The sequence below is a fragment of the Drosophila bipectinata genome, chromosome 2R, assembly GCF_030179905.1.
Source record: "Drosophila bipectinata strain 14024-0381.07 chromosome 2R, DbipHiC1v2, whole genome shotgun sequence".
In the NCBI taxonomy this organism is placed as follows: domain Eukaryota; kingdom Metazoa; phylum Arthropoda; class Insecta; order Diptera; family Drosophilidae; genus Drosophila; species Drosophila bipectinata.
In genome coordinates this window covers 17,424,273-17,448,915 of record NC_091737.1, presented here as the reverse complement: position 1 = coordinate 17,448,915, position 24,643 = coordinate 17,424,273, and the positions used below count along the sequence as shown (strand labels likewise).

Genomic DNA, 24,643 nt, shown 5'->3' with positions numbered 1-24,643 from the left:
GACTAGGTTCTAACTGGCATAGAAGTACTACTTATTCCATGAGCTTTTATAAACTGGGTTGTTAGTCGAGCTTTAACCCGAAGCCAATTACAGATGAATCACGATAAGTATTCACTTGAGGTTGATATCAGAGACATTTCTTTATAATCAGGTGCACTTATAGACTAGGGGTTAACTAGGGGTTCACAGACAACTTTGAAGCACTTCTCCCCATCAGCAGTTCCATAATTTGAATGTTTTGTTACCTGTTGAACATAATTCATATCTGTCAGCAGGAACTCTCAATAGCATTTCATGGCTACTTGAATTTCTGCTCTAACAATTTTTATAGTCCCTGGCCATCAACAGCTCGACTCTTTCCCTTCGGATCTCGAGAATAACAAGGCTCCAAAGATATGCCCGACATCCAATGGTCTTTTTCACACATATCCCGCCAGCCATAAAGTGTCTGTGCAAAAAGTGCAGGCCCTCACATCGAGGATGCCGTGTATATATAGCCTGCCAGTATATAAATATATAGTATAGGACCCTGTTGTATATGGAATATGTGTTACCCTTCGGGGACTGCCCTTTGCTCCCCTCCTTTTGGCACTTGGCACTTGAAACAAAAGGGCAAGTATTGCCTGCTTCTTGTGGATTTTGTCAAGTGGATTTTTGTCGAGTTCTGAGATCATTAAAACAACATCGTTAGTGCGTCCATAATGAAGTACTAAAGAGTAACCCAAGCATCAATGCCCCGAAAGTGGTACTAAGTCCCGAAATGAAGGAATTCAATTTCAAGGCGATATTTTATGGGTCTCATGATTAGTTCTAGAGACGTATTGTCGCCTGCACTAAGCCAAATCCAGGGAGATACACACTGACATGCATAGTATCTGTTGTGTTCCCATCTGACTTTATATGGCATATTGTGTTACGCTACGGCTACGGCGGATTGATGGATACGACCGTGAAAAGCGCGGCGTGGAAAACTCTCGCTCCAACATCGACAGTGATGTTGCATCCATCAACAGTGGAATAAATAATTATTCGCCTATGTTATATGTTGTTTGGGGTATACCCGAAGGATCCAAAAAGGGATTTTTAATATAAAGATTCAATAATCAAAGAATGGTTCAATGGAAAGGTGGAAAGGGTTTTTAGTTCCTTATTCTCTTTTAGGGTATAGGGCTTGGGTGTCTTATAGGGTATATCTCTCTTCGACTTCTTGATGTTAAACCCATTTCGCCGCCATCGAATCCGCTTTGTAGTTGGTCGGATGAAGGCCTTTGGGGACGCTCCCGCGCTGTCAGAAATTAATCTTTTCCCTTTCGCCAGATGTTGCCCGCTGCCGGCTGCGGTTGGCCAACGGAAAACACTGAGGAAGCCGGGGGCATGCCGCACTAGGGGGACAGGCGCGAGGAGATCCGAGCGCAAAGTGTCAAGCGTTTACAACAGAGATTTTGTTTTTGGTTCCCAGAACATGTAATTTTTCATCATCATGTACCATTTAGAACATTAATTTGCAAGACTTTATTGAAAAATTCCCTTCAAAGCTACAATTATTCCTGGGAAATATATAGACTTTTAAATAGAAAATAATTACCCGATCTGATCGGCGATCTCGCCCATTTTAGAAGGCATTTTAGTTTTACTTCCTGACTTTTGAAAGGGGCCTGGAAACGGAGCTCAGGTGGCGGGGTCTGGGGGAGAAGTCAACATTTTTTGCCTGCGGACCAAGTCACTAAAATGTTTTTGTGTAAATAAACAAAAGTTTGGTTTGGTTTTCCTCCAGCCTCCTCCTCCGAGGATGGCATTGTTGTTGTTCTGGCTGTTTGTCCGGGATGTTCCTTTTTGGATGTCGACCGACCGACCGCCGACGCTGCTGGGCTTTTTTTTATGGATTGTTTTTTGTTTATAGACGACTACACACAACCGGGTCTGTGTGCGAGCGAGTTGCTTTTTATGTGCCTCGCATCTTCGGCTGAAAAAATATAAAAGCAAAATATTTATGCGACCGATGCGAGGCCCGGGCCGTCCGTATTCCGTCCGGAATCGGATCCGTACAGGGGTGGTATGGCTACGGGGCGTATGAGCGAGCGAGAGGCGTCAGCAATGGAGGTGTGCGACTGAGACAGAAGCAGAAGCGATCGGCTCGCTGCTGCCCCTTTTTTTCGCGCCTCCGAGTAATTACTTCAAGTCAGATACCCTGGGAATAATAAGGAAGATGTGAGGTAGTTTCACTTTAAGGACAGTCATGACAACTGTGAAAAGGAGGTCCTTTATAGGGAGATATGCCTGTTCTTAGTCCAATTACTATCTGAAATATCTATCCAAAATACGTATTTCTTATAGAGTACCTCCTAGTCCAATCTGATTTCCGAAAAACACCATTATTCACTTGTCTTTTTATGAACTTTCACACACACTGCTCCCTAGATCATAAACAAACAGATACATGTTCAGTGGTATCTCGTAGATGCACAGTACATTAGCCGGGCTTTTTGTTATTGTTGCTGATGGACAGATCGGCCGACTTCATCATCGGTGGCCATTAGTCAGCACTGGCCCCTCCACTCCCCGGCTCCTCCCCCGAATGAGATCTCCTCAAGAACGTCTATGAACTTTGATCGCTGATTGATTGGCCAAATGCACTCGAAAATGCAGGCAGCACCTTCATACATATCGGTGATTTAATTACTTGAGCCGTTGAGCAGTTTGCATATTCGGTTGTCGGAGGCAGCGTTGCGTGAACCAGATGTTTCCCCCGATGATAGGGGCTCCCCAGGAGGAGGGTGGGCCTCCATGAGCGTAGTGCGATGTGGACTTTAAAGAAATCCCATAAATCGCCAAAACTGAACGCGAACAAGGTGCAATATTATAGGCAATCCCTTCTAGGCAAGTAATTCCGACTACGCCCATGATCACCGAATTGTAGCAGCTTGCTTCCTATACTGGCCATCAATCAGCGGGATCCAAATGAGTCTGCGAATGGGTCACAACAATGCGGCAGTACCAGGATCTCAAAAACGCTTCCGTTTCGTTCTCGAAACCCCCGCCAGTCCAAATGTCTTCACTTTGAAATCGGAAACGCTTCGTATACTTTCTGGACACACCGTTTTGACTTTAACATGGACACGGATACGGTCATCTGCTTGTCTGGGAACGGCTGATACAGTCCGCCTGCAAAGGGGGATTCTGCCTCCTCAGCGGGTCGATCATATTTCAGATTCCCGCAATATTCGCCAACACTTCGCTGGAACACTCAATGTATCTCAGTTGGATTTTGGGTGAAATTTATTTATTAATCTCAGAATTAATTATTACATGAGCATTTCCCGGAAAGAAAGGCTGAATGTGTGTGTGGTTCTTTCAGGTTTTTTAATGAAAAACATGCCTATAATGAGGAAAATTTATAAATAAATGATTTATTTTCTTAATAAGTCATTTGCTGAACCCAATCCTGTGTCAATATTTATGCTCCTAATGCACTTGAACCTGTACAAAATGCTTTCTCCAATGACACTGGATTCGAGAGTCGGCGTTTTAACTATATTAGTTTCAGTGGCTGCAATTACGGCATAGAGTTTCCACAGAACACTGTTTTCGTTCAGCCCCCCAGTGGAAAAAGTGAAGATTTGACAGGGAAACCACCTAGAGGATCCAAGAGGGGCATTTCGGAGAGTACCGCTCACGACTACCTAAAAATGGAAGACTCAGAACTGTCAACGCCCCTCTCCCATATTTTTCTGTCTGCCTCCTTTCAGTTTTTTTTTTCTTCCAAATATTATCCTAGGGGCACTCTGGAATGGAAGACCGTCTCAAATGACAAGCGGCCATAAATCCTGCTGCTAAATATAGAATGCCTTCCGAGGGCTCGCCGCAGGACGAGGCGGAGAAGGAGTCCCGGCCGCTGTGATTCTTTATGTGTGATTTTAACTAACTAATTTTTTCGCAAGGCCAATTCCCACACATGGCAATCAATGGCATGTGCTATGCGCCTAAGGACTCTGCAAATCTAGCTGCGAGCCAAAAAGGACCTCATGCCAGGGGACAAACCGATTCCTTTTCATTTTTCCCAACATATGTGTGGGCGAGCGTTGCGAGGCGACTCATAAATGAAATGAAAACAATGCCAGGATGTGCCTGAGTCCTTGCCGCGTTTTTCTATCCCATTTGCGAGTCTAAAGGAATAGGCGCCGCTAGTTCCATTGGGATGTGTGATCTCGGCCTACGCCGATTCATTCATCAGGCCTCCGAAAAGGGGCGTTCCGGCAACCAATACTTCTATAAATCAATTGTTCCAACATTTTTTTCTTTCTGGTGCCATTTCTGCTTAGTTTGCCGCCTTGCTTGCTTAATTAGATGCCGAAATTCTTTGGAATTTTTTTAATAGACATCACAAAATGGTAATTCTTCTCCGTTGCAATGGGCTGAGAACCAGCCATTTTGACGCATTTTATGTAAAGTACTCATTAAAAATTGTTTTTATTATGGAAGGAATCAAAATCCCTGTAAACTCCGGAATTTCCATATATGACCCATTCCAAAGTTCATATCTTTGCCAATTTTTATCAGATTCTTGAGTGGAATACCTTAAAATGTTTCTGGACCGATTCTCCACCAATCTGCATCAAAACCTGGACACAAATTTTTGGATCGATATTTTTCAAATTTTTGTGGGGGTTCCCTTGCAAAATCCGAGGTTTCCATATATGACCCATTCAAAAGTTCATATCTTTGCCAATTTTTATCAGATTCTTAAAAGGAATACCTTAAAATGTTTATGGATCGATTCTCCACCAATCTGCATCAAATCCTGAACCCAAATTTTTTGATCGATATTTTTCAAACTTTTGTGGGGGTTCCCTGGCAAAATCCGGGATTTCCGTATATGACCCATTCCCAAGATCATAACTTTGCCAGTTTTTGTCAGATTCTTAAAAGAAATACCTTAAAATGTTTCTGGATCAATTCTCCACCAATCTGCATCAAAACCTGGACACAAATTTTTGAATCGATATTTTTCAAATTTTTGTGGGGGCCCCTGGTAAAATCCGGGATTTCCATATATGACCCATTCCAAAGTTCATAACTTGGCCAATTTTTATCAGATTCTTGAAAGGAATACCTTAAAATGTTTCTGGATCGATTCTCCACCAATCTGCATCAAAACCCGGACACAAATTTTTGGATCGATATTTTTCAAATTTTTGTGGGGGTCCCCTGGCAAAATCCGGGATTTCCATATATGACCCATTCCAAAGTTCATAACTTGGCCAATTTTTATCAGATTCTTGAAAGGAATACCTTAAAATGTTTCTGGATCGATTCTCCACCAATCTGCATCAAAACCCGGACACAAATTTTTGGATCGATATTTTTCAAATTTTTGTGGGGGTCCCCTGGCAAAATCCGGGATTTCCATATATGACCCATTCCAAAGTTCATAACTTGGCCAATTTTTATCAGATTTTTGAGTGGAATACCTTAAAATGTTTCTGGATCGATTCTCCACCAATCTGCATCAAATCCTGGACACAAATTTTTGGATCGATATTTTTCAAATTTTTGTGGGGGTCCCCTGGCAAAATCCGGGATTTCCATATATGACCCATTCCAAAGTTCATAACTTTGCCAGTTTTTGTCAGATTCTTGAGTGGAATACCTTAAAATGTTTCTGGATCGATTTTGCACCAATCTGCATCAAAAGCTGGACACAAATTTTTGGATCGATATTTTTTCAAATTTTTGTGGGGGTCCCCTGGCAAAATCCGAGATTTCCATATATGACCCATTCCAAAGTTCATATCTTTGCCAATTTTTATCAGGTTCTTGAGCTTCTTGATTTTTAGATTGATAATGCTCCTTGGGATGTTTAGATGCCATTATTATATTCAATATGATTTCCCAAAGAATTATCTTTTTTTTCCAATTAAAATAATTTATATTCTAACCATTAAATGTGTTTAAACACCAAAAAGATAAACATTCTTTAATTCCACAAACGACAACCTGTCAACATGCATGCGATATGCCAATTCAAACACATCTAAATACACATTTGGAGGCGTATCTACATATATGTATGTATCTGCGTTTAAGCCAAATGGGTGTGCGAATCTTTTAGAAGATCCAAAATAGGCTCCGTGTGTATACAATGTATGTAGAGCGGAGAGGAGCACTTTCGCAAAGGAGTCCGCGCACCGAGAGCTGTCATTTAAAAAGCAATTAAGTCAACAACTATGAACGAGAGCGATCGGAGATATATAATGCTTATGCCTTTGATGAGGAGCCGGTCCAGTTGCCAGTCGTCGGTTCCAGGTTCCCCAAGGCGAGGCGGCGAGGCAGCGACTAAATTATCTGACTGGGCTAATTATGAGCATTTTAAATACGCATTTTGGCGACATAAATACTTTGTTCAGTATTTGGTTTTCTGGTATACTTTGTAAACAGTTTTTATGTTTTTGAACATAAATCAACCGGATGTGGATGTGTTGCTCCATCGGGGAGCTGTCTTCCCATGAACATGAGCAAGTGTATCTATAAGATGCAATGTGTATCTCGCGGATACATACAGCATACAGCAGTCCGTCCATCTGTCGCTCTGCGGAATGACGTTATGCTCTAAGTATGTCGACGTCTCCGTCGCCTCGATTGTCTCCGGCATATAAAATATATAGTATATATAGGGTGGCTGTGAGACAAAAGACCAGGGGGGGAGGGGGGCAGGGGGAGACGAGCCGACCCCCCCAACGAAGACGAAGACATTTTCGCGCCCAATTTGCTGGAGGGGAAGATCCGAGGGGATTCACAAATCCAAAGATCCAAAATGATTCCCGAGAGGGGAGAGAAGAATAATTAAAAACAAAATGGCGGTTCTGTTGGATTTGCGTTTTTTTTCATTGTTTCTTGGCTTGTTTTTGTTTTTACAATTAATTTAGTTTAACATAGTAATAGACTATAAAATTAAATAGGCTTTAATCATAAGGTTTGGCTTAGACAACTAGTCGACACGCATAATGGAAAGAGTGACAGAGAACTGAAGAGTGAGAGCGACTGGTGCTCTGGAATTCACAAGATAGTTGCAGCTGGAAGCCCCGGGTTCCGGATCGGCCAAAGCTATAGTCCGGTGGGTAGCTATGCCTTCTGGTGCTGGGCGTCGCCCTCCATGCGCCACACTCCGAAAAGGTAGCTCAGCTTTTCGGGCGGGATGATGGGGGCGCCGTTGGCCTTGCGCAGGCACTTGAGATCGGCCTCGGCTCCATTGGCGGCGGCACTCAGAAGGGAACTGGCCGAGCCGTAGGACGAGGGCGATCCCTGGGCCTCCAAGGCCTTTAGCAGGGAGATATCACTCGAGCTGAGCATACGGCACAGGAAATCGATGTATCTGTAAGGCGAGAAAGAATTCGATTAGTTTGGTGGTTAAAAATCTTAAGTTAACATAGGGGATCCTTTGAGAGTAATATGATATTCTTTTTGAAAAGATGACGCATCTTACCTTGTGGCCAGTTTGAGGGTCTGAATCTTGCTGAGCTTGTCGCTGGGCAGCGTCGGTATGATCTGCTGGAGCGCCTTGAAGGCATCGTTCAGGCTTTGGGTCCGCTGGCGCTCCCTCACATTGGCCATCACCCGCTGGTTGCTGAACTCGTCGGTGTCCTCCGTCTTGCTGGGCTTCCGCTTCAGCCGCCGTCGCGGCTTCCGGAAGGCTTTTCCGCCGGCATCCGAGCCGTCGAGCAGGCTTCCTGCGCTCCCATCGTCCGCCAGGCAGGCCGGGGACATGCCGCCGTTCATATCGTTGACGGAACTCAGAGCCGTGTGGCGGGCGTACTCCATCTCGTCCCGATCCGAGCTGGAGTAGGCACTGCCGTTCAGAGAGTTGGCCGGCTCGTAGCCCTCGAAGCTTTGGCGGTAGGCCGCCTGGAAGTGCATTTGAGCCTGAGATTGCTGATGAAGCTGCTGCTGGGATTGCTGCTGCTGTTGCTGCTGCTGCTGCTGGTTGGTGTAGAGTGGCAGGAATACTTGGTTCTTGTGCTCGGGCAGTTCTTCGTCGGGGAAGTCGAAGTGGGAGTGGGGCGAGGTGCAGGTGCTCTGGACTCCAGGACAAGCTTGAGCCGAAGCCACTTCATCCACAGTGGTGGGCAGATAGTCTACGTAAATGTGTTGCTGCTGCTGGTGTTGCTGTTGCTGCTGATGCTGCTGGTGGATGAGCTTTTTATGCTCGGGCTGCATGACGAGAGATCCTCCAGTTTGGCAATCGTAGTCTCCGCTGCTCCTGGCCCGCTTTCCGTGCTCGTTCCAGGCAGAACCGTTTCCATTTCCGTTCTGGGGATCAAAGTTGTTGTTGGAGCTGGTGTTGCTGCTCGTGTTGTTGTTGTTCAGCTCCAGGCTGGCGCTTTGGGCACTCTGATTGCTGCTGGTGCTCAGTACCTCGTTGCTGGGTATATTGTAGTCGGTGTCCTCCAGCTCGGTGATCCCGTAGGCTGCGTACTCCGAGGGCAGTGGGGCGTACTGGGGCGCCTGCTGCTGCTGTTGCTGCTGATGCTGTTGCATGATGGAGTGTTGCTGGTAGCCCGACTGCATGTAGGCCTGCTGCTCCACCTGGATCAGCTTGATGACGTTGTGCTGCAACTCCATGATGTTGGGCAGCGTGGGCTTGTAGCTAATATCTAGCAGCACTTTTGGCGACACAGAGCGAGCGCTCATCATTTAGATACTTTTTTGTTTAAATATTTTCAACCTCAACACACTTTTACTTAGGAGTTTTCTTATTTTTATCTGAACTATAATATATTTTAATATTTTACTTTTATTTATGGAGTTGTGCTATTTACTTCACGCCCGCGTTTTATCGATCGATCTGCTGGCACGCAATGACGGAACGCAACTGACGCACGATCCTTCCGGCCATTTCTCAAATTGACATTTTGCGGCTGCTCGACGGCCATTCGCTGCTCACTCGGCCCGACGTCACTGCTGCCATCCCACTCGCACACGCTGCGCGCGAAAGGGATGGCGCGCTCGCTTCCAAATGGCGGAAATGAGATGCTGGGTGCCGAGGCACTGGAAAAGTAACAACACCACCAGCAGGTACTGTGACGTCAGGCAACGCGGGATCTTTGGATTTTCTTGAGCTCGGATGCGGCTGCGAAAATTCTGCGTTTTCTCCACTGGAAGGAAAGAGAGCCATGACTTGGCACAGCGCTCCGGATTTTTTGTGGCCCTCTCTTGGGTTATTCTTTGGGTTTTCTCTCGATTTGGGAAAATATCCGATGGATGCAAGGCGAGGCGAGAAGAATTGCCGGCAATTCTTGAAATACTTTTACTTGTTGATTCCGCAGAGGAAAGAAAAGACTTTAATTTATGGGAAAAAGTTCTAGAGAACTAAAACTAACTAACTCTTATATTAATTATACATTCTTCCAAAATATAGTTCTTTAGTTTTGATAGTACTCTGACCAATCTGAATTTCCTGGTTGGAATATCCCTTTGAGTGTTCGAAAAATCCTTAGGTTGGAATCTCCCAGGATTCTATGTTTAATGTTTGTACGTTTATGCCCATCAAAATCATTCCGCTATTATATAATCATCAGTTTCCAACCATCGTAAAGCGCTAAATCCTCAACCCTAGCCAAGGGGAACTCCACGGAAAGGTTCCATTATGCCTAATTAGTGAATTCCCATACACACACACACACGCTGACGCACAAATACATGCGCGCAGTGGGAAAATCTCCGCACCAAAAATCCAAAATCCACAAAATTACGAGCGAAAAGTCAAATTTCCGGATATAATTATCTGCCTGCCTGCCGCGACCCAACAAAAATACCCGATTAATGCGGAGCGCGAACTTCCGCTGGAAAAAACCGCGATCTCCGATATTACCGGCTTAGGTAATAGCCAAATATCCCAGAATGAGGTATAGGTCCTTAGAAAAACCACCAACAGGGTTTTGCCCGTACGTTTACCTACCTGGCAGTAAAAGATATGGGAAATTATATATTTTCCAATAAATTAAATTGTTATTGATATTAAATAATTATAATCTATTCTAGAAATATATATATATATATTTTTTATAATTTTATTTATTTATAAATCTAAAATTTGAATTAAAATACAGCCAACTTTTTGGCTCAACTAAGATATAAAGATCTGTGGTGAGAAACGAAATGCTGCCCCAATAGGTATGCTATACTTTATTTCAAAAGTGTGTGTGTAGAATAGGAATTTCCTGATCATAATATAATACGGAAACAGATAAATTAACTAACCCTGAATTAAAAATTAAGCAATTAAATATTAGATTTATATTTATTAATTATTTAAGGTTTTCTCTTCTTATTTATGATAGATGGCGTTACTGCAAAACCTTTCAAAGATGTAGATAATTCAACGGCGATCTTAATGCTCCAATTGGACACACTGCAGTCACGTAGTTTATTGATTTCAAGTCCGCTTACGAACCCAAATCAAACGCAAATAACAACAACAACAACAAAAAAAATCGAGAGAGAAGCTGGAAAAGGTATTTTGCGTATTAAATTTTTTGTTTAGCGATGCTGCTTCTGTTTTTCATCTCGGGGGTCTGAGATGCTTTTTTGCGTGGTGCGATTGCCAAACGATTTTCAGCAGCAAACAGGCCAACTTTCCATTTTGACAATGCTCTAATCCTGCCATCGCAAAAAGTCCATGTGTGCTAGTAGTGCTATGTTTTTCCTCATGTTGTATGTAGTATGTGTGCTGGAGCGTGAGAAGAAACTTTTGGTGCACGTAAATCTCGCTCGACAATCAATTAAAATTAAAATATTTTTTGCCTGCCGAGAGCGCCAACGTTGTCTACATATTCGAATTGACTTTTGATGATGTATCACGATTTATTGTTACCAAAAATGGTCGTCAAAGCGCGTGGAAAAGTGGATCAGGTAGTCTGGCGACGTCTAACGGTATTCCGTGTGTCAGGCAAAGGGGGTGGTTGGGGGCTTTAGTCGACAGACTCCCACAGCTTTTGTGTCCACAGGGGGACTTGGATTGGTAGTAATGTACATGGTGGATATTCTAGGATGATGAATCTATCTTTATAGTTCTAGTATAAGGATTAAAGACTAGCCATTGGTACTGCAAAAGCAAAGTAAACTTTTAAATAAGGTTTTGTTAAAATAAGATTCCTTCTTGTGATCCCCTACTTTCAGATGATCCACTGTAGTTACCAAAAAACCAAATCGTGTCCGATGCAGCCTCCGAGATTAGACTGAAAGCCGCTTGATGAAACCGACAACCGCTGACAGCGAGTGCCCCAAAGATTTGTTGTGGCTGTGTTAATTGTCTCCGCTCTACAGCCCACTGGCCCTCAGCATACGATCTCGCCACACCACTTTCCCCCCACCGCCCACTAGCAGCCCACTTGGCAGCCGTCAGCCAATGAAATCGCTGGCGCCAAACACCTACACCTCGCGCTTGTCAGTCGCTCGTGTGTGCGGCATGTTAATTAACAGCACACCCATACAGAGCACCCGGCCAGGTGAAATACCGTGGCACTCACACCGACACAGGGGCCGGGGCACACATACCGCGGCAGGCCTGGTGGCCACCCAATAACATAAGCGCCAACTTGTCATTTTAGCCTAGCTCCACCTTAACTAAACAAACAAACAAAGTGGTCCACACAAACACACACACACACACCTGCGTGCGTGTTGTGTGGGGGCTGTGGTGAGTTGGGTGACGGCGGAAAGCTCACCACGGCTCGGGGAGCCAAACTTGGCGGCCCAGACACTTTGGAGCTCAAACGTTCGTCGCCGCGCGGTTCGTTCAAACGTGTTTCGCTGCCGAGCGTCAAGCTCGTTGCTTCCTTTTCGTTTCATTTCGTTTCGTTCCGCTGCCTTTTTGCCGGTACTTCTGCGCATGCGCGGATGCGTGCCTCGCGTCGTTGCATTGCGTTGCGTTGCATTTGTTGCATTTGTTGCGTGCGGGGTGCATTGTGTGTGCGTGTGCTTGGTGCGACGCTTTAAATGGCGTTTTAAGTGAAATTAAAATGACGGATGTGCTGTAATTTGCACACTCACGCTACAACAACAACAACAACAAGAGTAACAAGAAATCCAAGAATCAAGAGATATATAAATAATAGCAACATAACACACACGGTGGTTCGGCGATGGGGCGTTGTATTTGTGGTAGCATGTGCCTTAGTTGATCGAATTAAGTGCGAGTTTGTAGCGCCCGCGGGACCGGGACCGGGAACTGCAATTGACTGGCCGGCCGCCGACTGCCCAACCGGAAATGCAAGCCCAACAATAATAATAACAACAACAACAACAAGTGTATAGTATAGTATAGTATAGTATAGTAGCAACACCCCCGCCCAGGAAACAGCGGCAATAAGTGCTAATAAGTGAGCCAGAGACAAGACCGGATGCAGGGCACTAGTAATTGCCAATTTTAGGTCTGAACTGTTCAGTGTCGTTTCGTTCAATTTGAAAAAATCTGTAGGGCTCTCGGACTGTTATTTTTTGTGTATTTTTTGTTGTTTTTTTTGCTCAGGCTGTCATGCTCAGGCGACTCATAAAATATTTGCCTAAGTAACTGAGTAACTGAGTAAACCAAGCAACTAACTAACATCGTCACGCACTGCGATCAGCGCAGCTCCTCCCTCACTCTCTTACTCTCACCTGCGCTGGCCGACCGTCTCCTTCTGGGGCTGCAACATGCGGCTGCTGCTACGTCTTCGGTGGCCCCCCTCCCCCGCTGATAAAAATAAAAGGGAGTCCCCCCGCAGCCCAAACAAAAGTTAAAAAGCCCAAGAGGCAAGAGGCAAGCTAAGAAACAAGCAACAGGTCGCAAAAGAACAAAAAAAAAAAAAACAAAAGGGGAGACACGCGAATTGAGAAAAGAAATAAAAATAAAAAAAAATAAAACTCAAGGTGCGTTGCACTCGTTTTGGCCGCGTTTTGTCATTGATTCCGCGGATGCGAAATAGCATGCGGCAGTTGCAGTTGCAACAAAAAGACGCAACAGCTGCTGCGACAATAGCCGGGCCGAAAGCACCTAGTACCAGCAAAAGCAAAAGCAAGAGGCAACAGGCAAAAGCCAGAGCCAGGCCCAGAGCCAAAACCAAGCGCTAGTTGCAGCGATTATTTCAAGCATCCACCTCCACCACCGCCCTCGCCTGCCTGCCGACCGCCGCCGCTGCCTCGCCGCTTTCCCCTCCTTTCAACTTCAACTTGCTGCCTGTCTTTTGTAACGTGGCCAGAACGTTGCCGGGCAATTATTATTTTGTAAGACGTTTTACAATTTAATGGTTTTCATGGTAAGTACAACGCCGCCAACGCCATATGCCATGTGCTCCCCTTTTTTCGGTCGGACCCTTGCCAGCCTGCACTTCCTCTTTTTCGGACCCTGTCGGCCGAAAGTTTGTTTTGGTGACTCCCGGGGTCATGGGGTCGCAGACCGCGAGGGGGGCCTTGGTTAGCACCAACCTGTTGTAATTGCCAACCCGGGGAAGCGTTTAATTCCTTGTTTCCTCTTTTATTTGTTTATTGCAGAATGGACTTGGATCCGACCCTCTGTCAGCAAAGGAGGTAAGCCTGAGGTTAAGTTGTAAAATATATTTAAAATAATGATTTAAGTCCTTAAACTTTAAGACTTTAACTCGGACTACGGGTCGTATGAATAATTTATTCTCTAGTTTCCCAATCTATAGATTTTATACATAGGATATAGCACCTTATCGATGCTTTGGCAGGACTCCCTCGTTAAGTAATTGTTATTGACCGCAATTTGTCCTCCATATCAGTTAAATTCAATTACGGCCTTTGGTTTGCCAACGCCGTGATTGGCCATGATGGCCTAAAAAACCTTTATCAATTAAGCGCGAGCAGAGCAAAATAGTTTCATGTTAGCGATACACTTCGGGCCATTCGAAATGACAATTGCGGAGGAATTCCCATTGGGCCAATTCGTTCGGCTGCCTCATAAAACTCATCCGCCTCAAAGGCCCCCAGAAGCCGTCAGCACAGCAGCCGCCGCATACCAAGCGTAAGACAATCCATAACACAGTCAGTGGAAGGGGAAGGGGGGGCTGGGGCGGCTGGGGCGAATCAGAGCCAACTAATGTCCCAACCATCATTCTATCAATTGCGGCGCCTATGAGAAATTTCAGCACGTCCCAGCACAAATTAGCGGCGTAGAGGCTGCAGCGCCCCATAACAATATCATAAAGTACATATTGTGGCATGGCTGTCGGTGGGTTGAGGATCCCGACAATAAATCAGCGATCGGGCAATTAGAGGGAAAAGTAAACTTGGCAAAAACTACTAATAAGACGGAAAAATATAAATATAAATACTTTGAAACGGGGGGCTAACATCAGTCGCATATCAATTGCGGTCGCCAGCAACGATCTCGATCTAGATCCTGATTCTGATTCCGATTCCGATTCAGATTATGTTCGATTTTCATCTGCTGCCGGCGGCCAATGAAGTTGTTGGTAACATTGTGGGCCATAAACTTGCCAAAATGCCGGAGAGACGTCGCAATCGAAGACCCCTTAGGCTGCCGTTCGACACAATCGAAGACAAACTATCTAATCTAATGCCGGCAATGAGCATTTGTTTGAATAAACAACCACTGCACGGCGGTAAACAACGGCTCACATCGCGTGGCTTGAGTTCTGGGTTCTGCCAGCTTCAGACCCTCCCCCTCCTCCCCGTGGCATGTCAGTGCCCCCCCTCTGGTATTCGCCCACTCGCCACTGACATTTTTTCATAATTTGCGCTACAAGCCTGACAATTGTCGTTGTTGCCCACTGGGCACACACTCAGCATCCATGGATGTTTTCGATGTTTTGGCTGTCGGTTGTCGGTGGTTGGTTGTTGGTGTTGCTGAGGTTGTTCGCGGCCGTGTTGTTGGCAGCAGGCTCAGTGGTTACCCTGCAAATGGGTTTAGTCGGGTTAACCGATTTGGCAGGTCAAACCAAACGGCGTTCTCATAGTATAGTAGTTTTAGTATTATTACTCCCTTTTAAGATTAGTCTAGTATTAGCTAAAGTATATTGAATTAAAATTATGGGGTTTCTTAAATGTTTACTTAACTTAATGACATTTAATAACAAAAAACACGCAAACATCAATTCCAAGTAGAAGCTTAGCTCTGAGACCTGATAGCCAGCCTATATGGTATCTCTACATTCGAAACACCCTTCCATATAATTATTAGACCCCATTTAAATACACCTCCAAAGTGTTGGCGCTGACTTGTGCCTCGAATACTTATCCCCACACCACCCCCTGCCGAAATGCATATGCAGTGCCAAATTAAAATTTATCCATTTTATGGCGCTGCGGGCAGCTCATAACTGTTTCTTTGTTATTTTTGCGCCAATGATTTTTTTTCATATATTTTAGTTTATTTTTTATTTTTTTGGTTTTTATTGCCGTTAGTTTATTGGCTAAAGATTTCGTAAGCGCATAAAATGCGCAACAATTGTGGTTTTTCGGTTTCTTCCCACTTATCTGGCCCGATCTCCCATACGACCCATAAGGCCCATACGGCTCATGTGGAGCAGAGGCGCTTTTATAAGAAAGATATCGACGGAAGTCATTTGCGGTTGTTCCAGGTAGAGGGGAATTCAATCAGCAAACAGCTCTCAAACACGCACACATTTCTTCTCCTTCCCCACCATGTGGAAGCCCCCCATGGATAGTATTCTTTTCTGGGCTTAGGCATCCCAACACTTTCCCCATTCTCAGACTTGGACTCTTTGGACATTTTGTCAAACTTGATTAGCCATGGTATCGCTTATGACTCTATTGTTTAGCTGCATATTTAATAAGTTACTCCTCCGATAACAATATTGATGACGATGCTGATAAACTTCTAATTTCTGTCTCTCCCCAACAGGCAGAGGGCCCTCCGGTTCAGGTTGAACCAGTTGATCTGAGCTTACGTTCGCCGCGCGGTAAGTTGCTAATTATACCCTATATCTAAGTCGGGTCCACCTAAGCGGCCTGTGTTTGGGCCGAAAACAATTAATCACCTGAATGGCCGATCACTTGAGAAAATCAGGTCACAGCGAGGAGGAGAGTATGAAACCAATTTGCATTTCTCCTATAATGAAGATAGACTTCGGTTGGGGGATTGAAAAGACAGTTGGTGGGTGGACAGAAAGTATTTTTTTTTAATTTTGCATAAATTGGTCAGAATCCAAGCTCAATAACTCGATTCTCCAGCTGGTATCAGATGTAGCGGCTACAAATGAGAGACAAACTATTTCAAAACAATGCCCAGATCGATCGGTAGAGATGTGTTATTTATCAGCATTTATATCAGACCATGATCACACTCCCCCCACAGCGCATTCCTGAGAGCTCCCGTCCCGGGATTATCCGACAATCTTGCAGACAAGATCAAACAAAAAGTGGGGAGACAAAACGTTAGTCATTGCCTAATGCTCATCAGGCGGAGCCATTCATACGTGAATGCTCACCGGGCAGCTCGATCTGATGGGTATCGCCGTGTGATCATCAGCAGATCGGTTGTTGGGGCCCATTAAGTTCATGCTGATTCCGTGGCGAGTACCGCTCTATATCCGACGCCCAGGAACCTGACCTGAACAAGTGAGTGGGGACCGGGTTGCTGTTGGAGTGTGTTTGCTTTACCCACTTGACCGACGAGGCTATGGACCAACCACCAACTGTGGACCAACTGTTTGACCATTTGACCTTTGCCAGCCTTTCTCTTTGGCCCGACTTGTGTGTGTGTATGTGTGAAGTTAACAGCAACGCCCCGAAAAACCGAAAAAGCCACAAAAATTTGACTAGATAAATAGATGGTTAGTTATACGACCATCCACTCACAGCTCCTCGCAGCCGTAGGGTGCCCAGCGGTACACCTAATTTAATTAAGAAGCCAGAGAGCTTACCTTAAATGGCTATACAGTAAGATTAACAGCTAAAACCTGAGCGCTCCGTTCATTAAAGATTTCCAGAGCTAAACCTTAGCTGAGGCAAAAGCCAGAGTTTAAAAAATTGTTGTCTCGCCGCGCATATTAATCAATTAGGCATGATATTAGTGAGGGCATCATTAATTTTGTCAATGCGCTCACCGACCACAAAAGCTATTTGAGAAGCGCATAGAGAGGCGGCGACGACGACGTCTACAACGGCAGAGACTGCGACAGAGACAGCGACGGTAAGAGCAATCTCTCATGCTAATGGTTTATGGCGTGCTACCACCAGATCCGTGGCGAATGTGTTAAATAGCGTTAAAATTTGTAAAACAAACGGCACATAATGGTCCGGCTTAATTTCCAGCCTTAACGGTCATCCCAAGTCAAAGCCAAGTCCATGCCACCCGAGAGCACCGAAAGCATAAAACGAAACTACTATATACGAGGAAAACGACCAGTTTTTTTTTTTCGGCACACATAAATTATGGGCTTTAAATAATTATACAATTAGCTGGCGGAGCGATAGATAGCCTCAAATTGCCAATGAATAGAGGGCAAAGCCAGGGGCCCCCAGAACGTAAGAGACAGTGCCAAATTCCCACCAACTCTAATTGCAGTACTGGGGTCTGGTCGTCCCATCACCCCGTCATCCCGTCACCCCGAACCTGCTACCCTCTATCCCTCTACTTACCAGGAGAGGTGAGACTCGCGAGCTGGCTGGGAAGCTGCAACGGCAACTACAACTTGATTTATTTAAGCTACCCAAACAGCCCATAAATAAAGCTGTTGAACTAGCCACCAGACGGGGATCGTGGCGATCGGGGCAAAGGGAGTCGAGCAGAGTCTGGCAGAAGGGTGGAGCTTGAAGGAGAGCCTAAGACATCCACAGTGCCTTACCCAAAAAACAAAAACCTAGAGAAAAAAACTGCACAACATCGTACAATCCCACACCACCGGGCAGAGCCTCACCAAACCACCGAACCGAGCGATCGCCTCTCGCCACTCAGGGGCATAGGCTTTCCAGGTTAAGTAGATGCGGCGACACGCGGGTCGATCCGCGAGCGAACGACCTTAAGACGGAGATCCCAGCCCGGAGCGGGGGTACCGGAGGAGAGGCGACGATGTCGGAGCATCCACAGCATCTATCGAATGATATGCAACATTTAGTGAAGTGTTCGAGTACCAAGCCAGGGCCCGGGTATATTGGCGGAAAGGTGAGAATGTGACGAGCAGGTGCTAACAGGTAGATGAAGGTTTCGGGAAATACTTCAAAAGGGGATTCTGGTGTGTAAGTCCTAGGTATTCCATGAATAGGAAGACTTTCTTTAAGAGGATGAGATTAAGCCCACAATTCTCTAAAGTTGTATATGGAAATGCAGGGTAACCTCTAGTCTGGGTAATCGAAAGGCCTACAAAGCCGTGTTACCGTTGCTGCACTTCATCGATTCGGGTTGTTGGCTGAGCTGCTGATTTGGCATCTGCATCTGCATCATAACCGCTGGCGGCTTCAAGAGTCGCAGCTTTACTGGCTGGCCTCGCCCAGATCACAAGATCCTCCAGAGATTCCCCAATCCCAGATTCCAGATGCCAGATGCCGGCAGATCCCCCAATTCCAAGTCCCATAAAAATCTGCAAAAAATGGGAGAGACGCACATGCAACTGGCGAGGGGCGTGTTGTTTTTGGGGTGATTGTTTTTTAATTATGCTCAGGCTGACACCCGGGCGGGATGACCATTGAAGAGGCACCTCCATGGACCATGGGGAGAGAGGAGCCACCGCCAGAGGAGCCATGTCTTTGGGCCTGGTTAACATGGCGCGTATGTAGCGCATCGAGTTGACTTGACTTGACTTGACTGAGTGACTGTGACTGGCTTTTGAGGTTATGTGAAAGGTCAAGTTCGTGATCGCATTCAAACATTTTTGCCAACCACTCATCTCGCTGCGCAGATCGGGCCCAGAGACCAGGCCCAGACCGTGGCTGAGCGACTGAGCCCGAAACTGAGACTGAGACTGAGACCTGGGAGTAGAGTGCAAGGAACACGAGTGTGAGCCGCCGCCGCTGCCGAAAAAAATGGAAAAGAAGACTACGGTCGGCCGAGGAGTGGGGCTGGTGGGGGGAGGGATACCCGACGACCCAAGCGACGTCGCATCGTAGAAAAATTGAAGATGAGCGTGCCACCACCACGCCACGATTCTGCCATTCCCTCTGACTCCGACTCTGGCTCTGTCTCTGTGCCCCTGTCCCTGTCCCTGGCTAGCCCCTGCCGCGGAGTCGGACTCCGTATCCCCATCGCTGCCCCATCTGGCGGAGATACCTGGCCGTGCCGCTGACATCTCCCGCCGCCCGCGCCGGAACCGAATTGAGTGAATGTAAACTGTGGTTTACTTGTTTCCAGCGTTGTCATAGTAATTTTTCTGCACTATAACAACGGGCAGCGTCGCCTCCATCAGCACTGAGAGAAAAGGATGAAGGTCCTCGACCTCCGGGAAATGCCATTCTTGGAGCTCACTCTCGTGGAGCTTATTGGATGAATGGTCTGTTTATAGAAGATAACTATTCAAAAACATGACAAAAATTTCTTTTGGTATAAAGTTTTGGGTGCTCTAGGATGTTCGGTGGCAGCACTCACCCGAAAAAAACATTGAAACAAGCAGAGAAAAATGGAGATGCTGATGACACTGGAGACACGTTGTCTCTGGCAATCGTGCAACTGACACACCAGCCCAGCACCACCACCACCAGCACCACCACCTCCTCCAACAACGGCAACAAAATGCTAGACAGCATATGCCACACGAAGTTTGTTTTTTATATTTTTGTCTTTTGTGGAAAGATTACACTGGACAGCAGGGCAGCTAATGGGGTGCGGCTGAAAGGAATGTGCTGCCAGGGGTAGGGGAGTGCCTAGGTGGTAATTGAAAGTTTATAAAACACTAAAGAAGCTAAAGATTACCACAGGAAGCTAAACCAAACCCCCTAAGAATAAACAGAACCCATAACATTCGCAATGAAAGTACTTTCAAGTAAAAATTCACAGGCTTAGCGAGAGCACCTGCTTGGCTGAAAGTCCCCCTTGAAAGTCTGGCCAGAACCCTCGGGCTAATCAAAAGCCACTCAAGAAGTCTCTCTTTAACCCCTTGGTGCCCTGCATCTGGGCGCGCATAAATCACCGCGCTGGCCCAGGCGGAGGTGGAGACACCAAACCTGTTGCACAGTGTTCCCCCGTATGCGCATCTTCCTGGGCTCCCTCCCCCCACAAAGAGGATCATGCGAAGAGATCCGGCCAAAAAAAGAATGAAACAAAACAAGGAGGCTAAAACCACGCAGTTGCAGTTGCAATCGCAGTTGAAGTTGCAGTTGCAGTTTCAGACACAACAACACACACCACACCAAAATAGATCCACGCTTTCGTGAGCGAACAATTCGAAAGCTGCCAACAACCACGAATAAAAAAAAAAGAATAATAAAAAAAAACTAAAAAAACAGAGAAGAAACCCCTGAGATCTCGGCGACGATCGATTCGTGTTAGTCATCACAGCCAAGTCAACCTACACGAATCATAATGAGGTAGAGGCTGCTCCTCAAACTCAAAACTGTGTCGTTTTCGAGCCGAGCCATTTATCGGATCGATAAGCCGCGATCCAATCTGGGCATCTGCATCTGGCTAAGGATCTTGGCCAGCTTTAGCTCCAGCTTTTAGCTCAGAGTTTCCCAAGATTTTTTCGTGTAGCTCATTAGCCTGGCAAACTAATTTCGCAAGCCAGAGACAATACCCCAGAGACCTGGCTCAAGTGAGTCTTACTTGCCGCAGGAACAAAGTCAAAACGGAGGCAAGCTGGCTGCATATTTATTGGTCATAAGTGCGGCAACAAAACAAACAAACTGCCGAAATACAACGGGCAAAAAAATATTTGAAAATTTGTCTCCGACTTGGCTTGCATAGCAATCGCATATTAGCAATTTGCATTGTCTACTGGAGCACACTTGGTTAGCCGAAAAATAAAAAAAAACATAAAAACATTGGCACTGGTTTACCTTTCGAATGGGAGCACTGAGAGAAAATAATGGCCACTGTGGGTTACATACTATACTACTATGCCTGTACAACTCTTCATGGTGGGAAGTAATCCCTACTTGGTATGAGAAACTCGTGTTTTTGGCTGTCTAATATTTATATTATTTTTCTCTCCGTGTCCCATGTATGTTTTTCACTTCCCTGCCTCCGGGCCCCTCTTGTTTTAAGCTGTGAAAAAGAATTCTTTAGTAGCGTCTACAAATCGTGCAACAGCCACAGCAGCAGCTCGCTCTTCGTGTTCGAAGACAAAAAAATTTGACTCATGACTCGGTTGGACTGCAAAAGCAAAAAGCTTCACCGAAAAGCAAAGCCAACAAAAACCCACCCACCCACCAATGTACCCACCATTCACATCCTTTTTTGGCCCGGTCCTGGCTGCGGGCCTGCTACAGTTTTGGCTCGGAGCTGGTCAAATTAGTCCGTGCATGCGGCGGGGAATGTTTCTACAAATTAACGCCAATTTCGTATCACGTTATTAATAGTTAACCATTAAATTGACCGCCCCCAACTCAGATCATTATCTATTTTCGGCGGTTAACAAGGTTTAAGCCAACACAGCAGCCAACAACAAAAGCCTTTAGAAGCCGACTGCCAGCCACACTGTGATTCCTTTTCGGCCGAAATTGGTCCGAACCTGGTGGCCCCGAATGCAGCTGGCGAACGTCTTGCCTTAATTATCTCGGCCTGGGCCGAGGGAAAAGCACAAAAAAAATAAATACAAATACCTGCATATAGACCAAGTGCAGGATGCACATATATCGATCGGTCCAGTGTGGCTTATATATGTGGCCTGTAAGAAGTTATAAGGAGGAACAGCTGCGCAACCGCCGCGTCACCTTTGTTTACCGTATCGAGCGATAAGCTTGTTAACTGTTAACCAAATCTGTACCGGCCGCGGCAATAAACATCGACGCTGGCCAACTTGGCTCACACACATGGCTTACACGCCCACCAACCCAAGCCAAGCCGAGCCATTCCAAGCCAAGCCAAGCCAAGCCAGGTCCATGGCCATGTGCATCCGGCTAATTCCTCAATGAACCCCAGCGGCTAATTAAGTCTCAGATTCAGATTAGAGATGGTAATGGATCCGCGATACGGATCTGCATTTCAGCCAAAGGAACTTTGACTTTTATCGCCAAATAGTTTGGGGGAAAGGTTACTAGGAGCTGAAGATTAAAATACTTGACATATTTAAAAGAAAATTGTTTTTTTATTTTGGAAAATTATTACCGAAGGCAGACAGATCTAATCGGAGGAGGATGATTAGAATATTCAAATTTTATTTGAAATTCCATTTCCAGCGTTCCAAACTCACCACACTAATGGGTTTCAAGTTCAAACTTAAAAATACTTAAAATTTGGAAAATAATCAATACTCCTCTTGGAATATCTCTAAGAAGGATCTGCTCATTTAAATAAACTTATAGATTGATCGGGTTCTGTTCTCCAGATACGATCTGTATGGTTCAATTTAATACGTTCTGGCATAGATTCCGTGTCAAGTGTCCATCGCCAAGTCATGTGGAAAACGGCAAAGCTGCAAACTGCCTCGGCCTGCGACCCAAGCCGCATCGATGCATTAAGATAAACAAATGCGGATCGAAATCGGATAATGTCATGTAGCCATGTCATATGTTAGGCCGCGGGAAAACAGAAAAAAAAATACTAAACTGGAGCACTAAGTCAAGCAAAAAGCCAACTGACAAAAGACAAAAAGCAGCACAAACACACGAGGAAAAAACATTCTTATCGATTACACCTGAGACCTCAATCAATAAATTGATTGTTAGCGATCAGTTTAAGGCAGGCAATGCCAAGCAGGGGGATGGGTGGGGGCTGGAGCACTGGCAGGGGCAGTGGCAGGGGCTCCATCGTTCCATCGCATGTGCTCAGCATACAAAAGAGTTTTTCCTCGCTGGTTGTATGGCTGTTTGGCTGTTGGGTTGTTGGTTTGTTATTGTTGCTGCTGCTAGTCGGCTCTTAAGATAAGCCGCCTGGTGGCTGCTGTACGCTCTCCGGCAGCCTGAACCTGAGCCAGAGCCAGAGCCTGGCCTGGCCTGGGTCTTAGCCCGGGTCCGAGCACTCTGATCGCTGCCAAGCGATAGGCCGGAGCAGCGGACCAGGTCCAAACGGCGGACCAGGCGGCGGTTGTTAGGAAGTCGTCGTTGTCGTTCGTTGGTTTGTTTGTTTGCTGTTTGCACTGAGAAGAATTTATGGATGATTTCCCACGAAACTTTGAGATTATCAACAGCTTCCCGAGAAGGAGATGAATGAAATATTTGCTCCTTAGAGCCAAGAACCTTTTAATACCCACAAATTTCTCTCACTGTAGTGCCTGCTGTTGTTGTTTCATTTCATTGGAGGCATAAAGCAAGATTTGTGTAAATGTCAGGTGGTAATAGTGACACTGTGCGCCACTTGATTGGTTTTGCTTTGGTTTAGGCCAAGAGCCACAGGAAGGCCCTCTCCTTCCGCGCGGCATCTGTCTCTTTCCATCTCTCTACTGCCGTCTCTTTCTTCGCTCTGTGTGTGTGCCAATTTTCGGCCAGCCTTTATGGCCGCAACTTTGTTACGGTTCTCGACTGTTGTCTGGCTTTAGCTTTTCTTTAATTGGCTCATTTTCGCGGCACATGTTCGAGGCACAAAAACTTGGCCAAAATACCAACAAAAAAAACCAGAAGTTGGAGCCAAAAATTTATTGCAAGTAAATTAAAAGTTATTGAAAAAATGTAGAGCTCCGCGACAATCGCATCTCAGCCATCAATTAAACATGTAAATAAATTTCAGCAAACATCAACTATTTGGCCGCGAGTCCCATGTGGCGTATGAGTTATGTTCGTAGGTTTTGTGGTTGACAGACTTTGGATTCGGACTGTCAGCCAGAAGAATGGCTTTTAATGGCATCTGATGTCCATGTCTCGAGCGATCCTTATTGGAAAAAACTATTTGGAAACTATGGCAAGGTTGGAGCATTTTTTCATGGAAATAATTGTTGAATTGTGTTGTCTAGCCTGAGGTTTCAAAAGCCAAACATCTAAGGGAGGCATGACCCAAATTGCCTTTTCATATAATGGCACTTTCAAGGCTGGGCTGCCTTTTTGCCACAAATCTTTCGCTCAAGTCGTCTGCCAAAACGCCGATGCTGCGCAGTGGCAAAATGGGTTGGAAATAAAAATAATAAAAAAGATTTAAGAGACGCCCACGGGACACAGTGCCAGTGCCAGGCGGCAACACCCTCACACCCAGCAACATCAGCATCAACAGCAGCAACTGCAACAATAAGAGCCTTGGCAGTCGCGTTGTATTTGTAAATTGAAAGCACACGCTGCGTCATCAAAGTCATTAAACTGTCGACTGCTTACGGAAGTTTTGCTGTTGGATCTGGGTTGCTGTTGCTTTCTGGGTGTGGATGCCCCGACTGCGTTTTGTAACTGATATGCGACAAGAGCAACATCAGCAACAGCAACAGTCGGAGGCATGTGGGAGCATCCAGTTTGGTCTTCTGTGCCTTCCGAGGTGTAGGTGTAGAATGTGGCAAGCCACTCGCTCAGTTGTGGCAATCGGAAAGAGACTCAGAGTCTGCAATGGGAAGTCAGCCTCAAGTGACTTGAAAAGAAATAATAAATGGGGAAAATCAAT

General features: G+C 45.7%; 2 protein-coding genes across 3 annotated transcripts in view; one reads left to right on the top strand and one right to left on the bottom strand.

Moving 5' to 3' along the window:
• Positions 1-6,868: 6,868 nt before the first annotated feature.
• On the bottom strand, positions 6,869-8,860 carry twi (twist family bHLH transcription factor). The gene is made up of 2 exons (XM_017240974.2): positions 7,481-8,860; positions 6,869-7,369 (listed from the first exon to the last, which is right to left on the bottom strand). The coding sequence occupies exons 1-2, from the start codon at positions 8,686-8,688 to the stop codon at positions 7,120-7,122; spliced, it is 1,458 nt and encodes a 485-aa protein (XP_017096463.2). The 5' UTR covers positions 8,689-8,860; the 3' UTR covers positions 6,869-7,119.
• A 3,088-nt stretch (positions 8,861-11,948) lies between these two features.
• LOC108125240 (Krueppel-like factor luna) overlaps positions 11,949-24,643 on the top strand; it is a 28,470-nt gene continuing 15,775 nt past the window's right edge. The window contains exons 1-3 of one of the 2 annotated variants that reach the window (XM_017241367.3): positions 11,949-13,289; positions 13,525-13,560; positions 15,881-15,938. In XM_017241367.3, the coding sequence (XP_017096856.2) occupies positions 13,278-13,289; positions 13,525-13,560; positions 15,881-15,938 (106 nt within the window). In that variant the 5' untranslated portion in view covers positions 11,949-13,277. The remainder of the gene's footprint in view (positions 13,290-13,524; positions 13,561-15,880; positions 15,939-24,643) is intronic. The other variant, XM_070278830.1, reaches the window with a different exon arrangement.

What these genes read in the sequence shown, in the direction of transcription:
- twi (XM_017240974.2), bottom strand. Translation starts at nt 8,688, where the DNA reads ATGATGAGCGCTCGCTCTGTGTCGCCAAAAGTGCTGCTAGATATTAGC. An exon ending in ACCCTCAAACTGGCCACAAG is followed by an intron (nt 7,370 to 7,480) that starts GTAAGATGCGTC and finishes CTCGCCTTACAG; the next exon opens with ATACATCGATTTCCTGTGCC.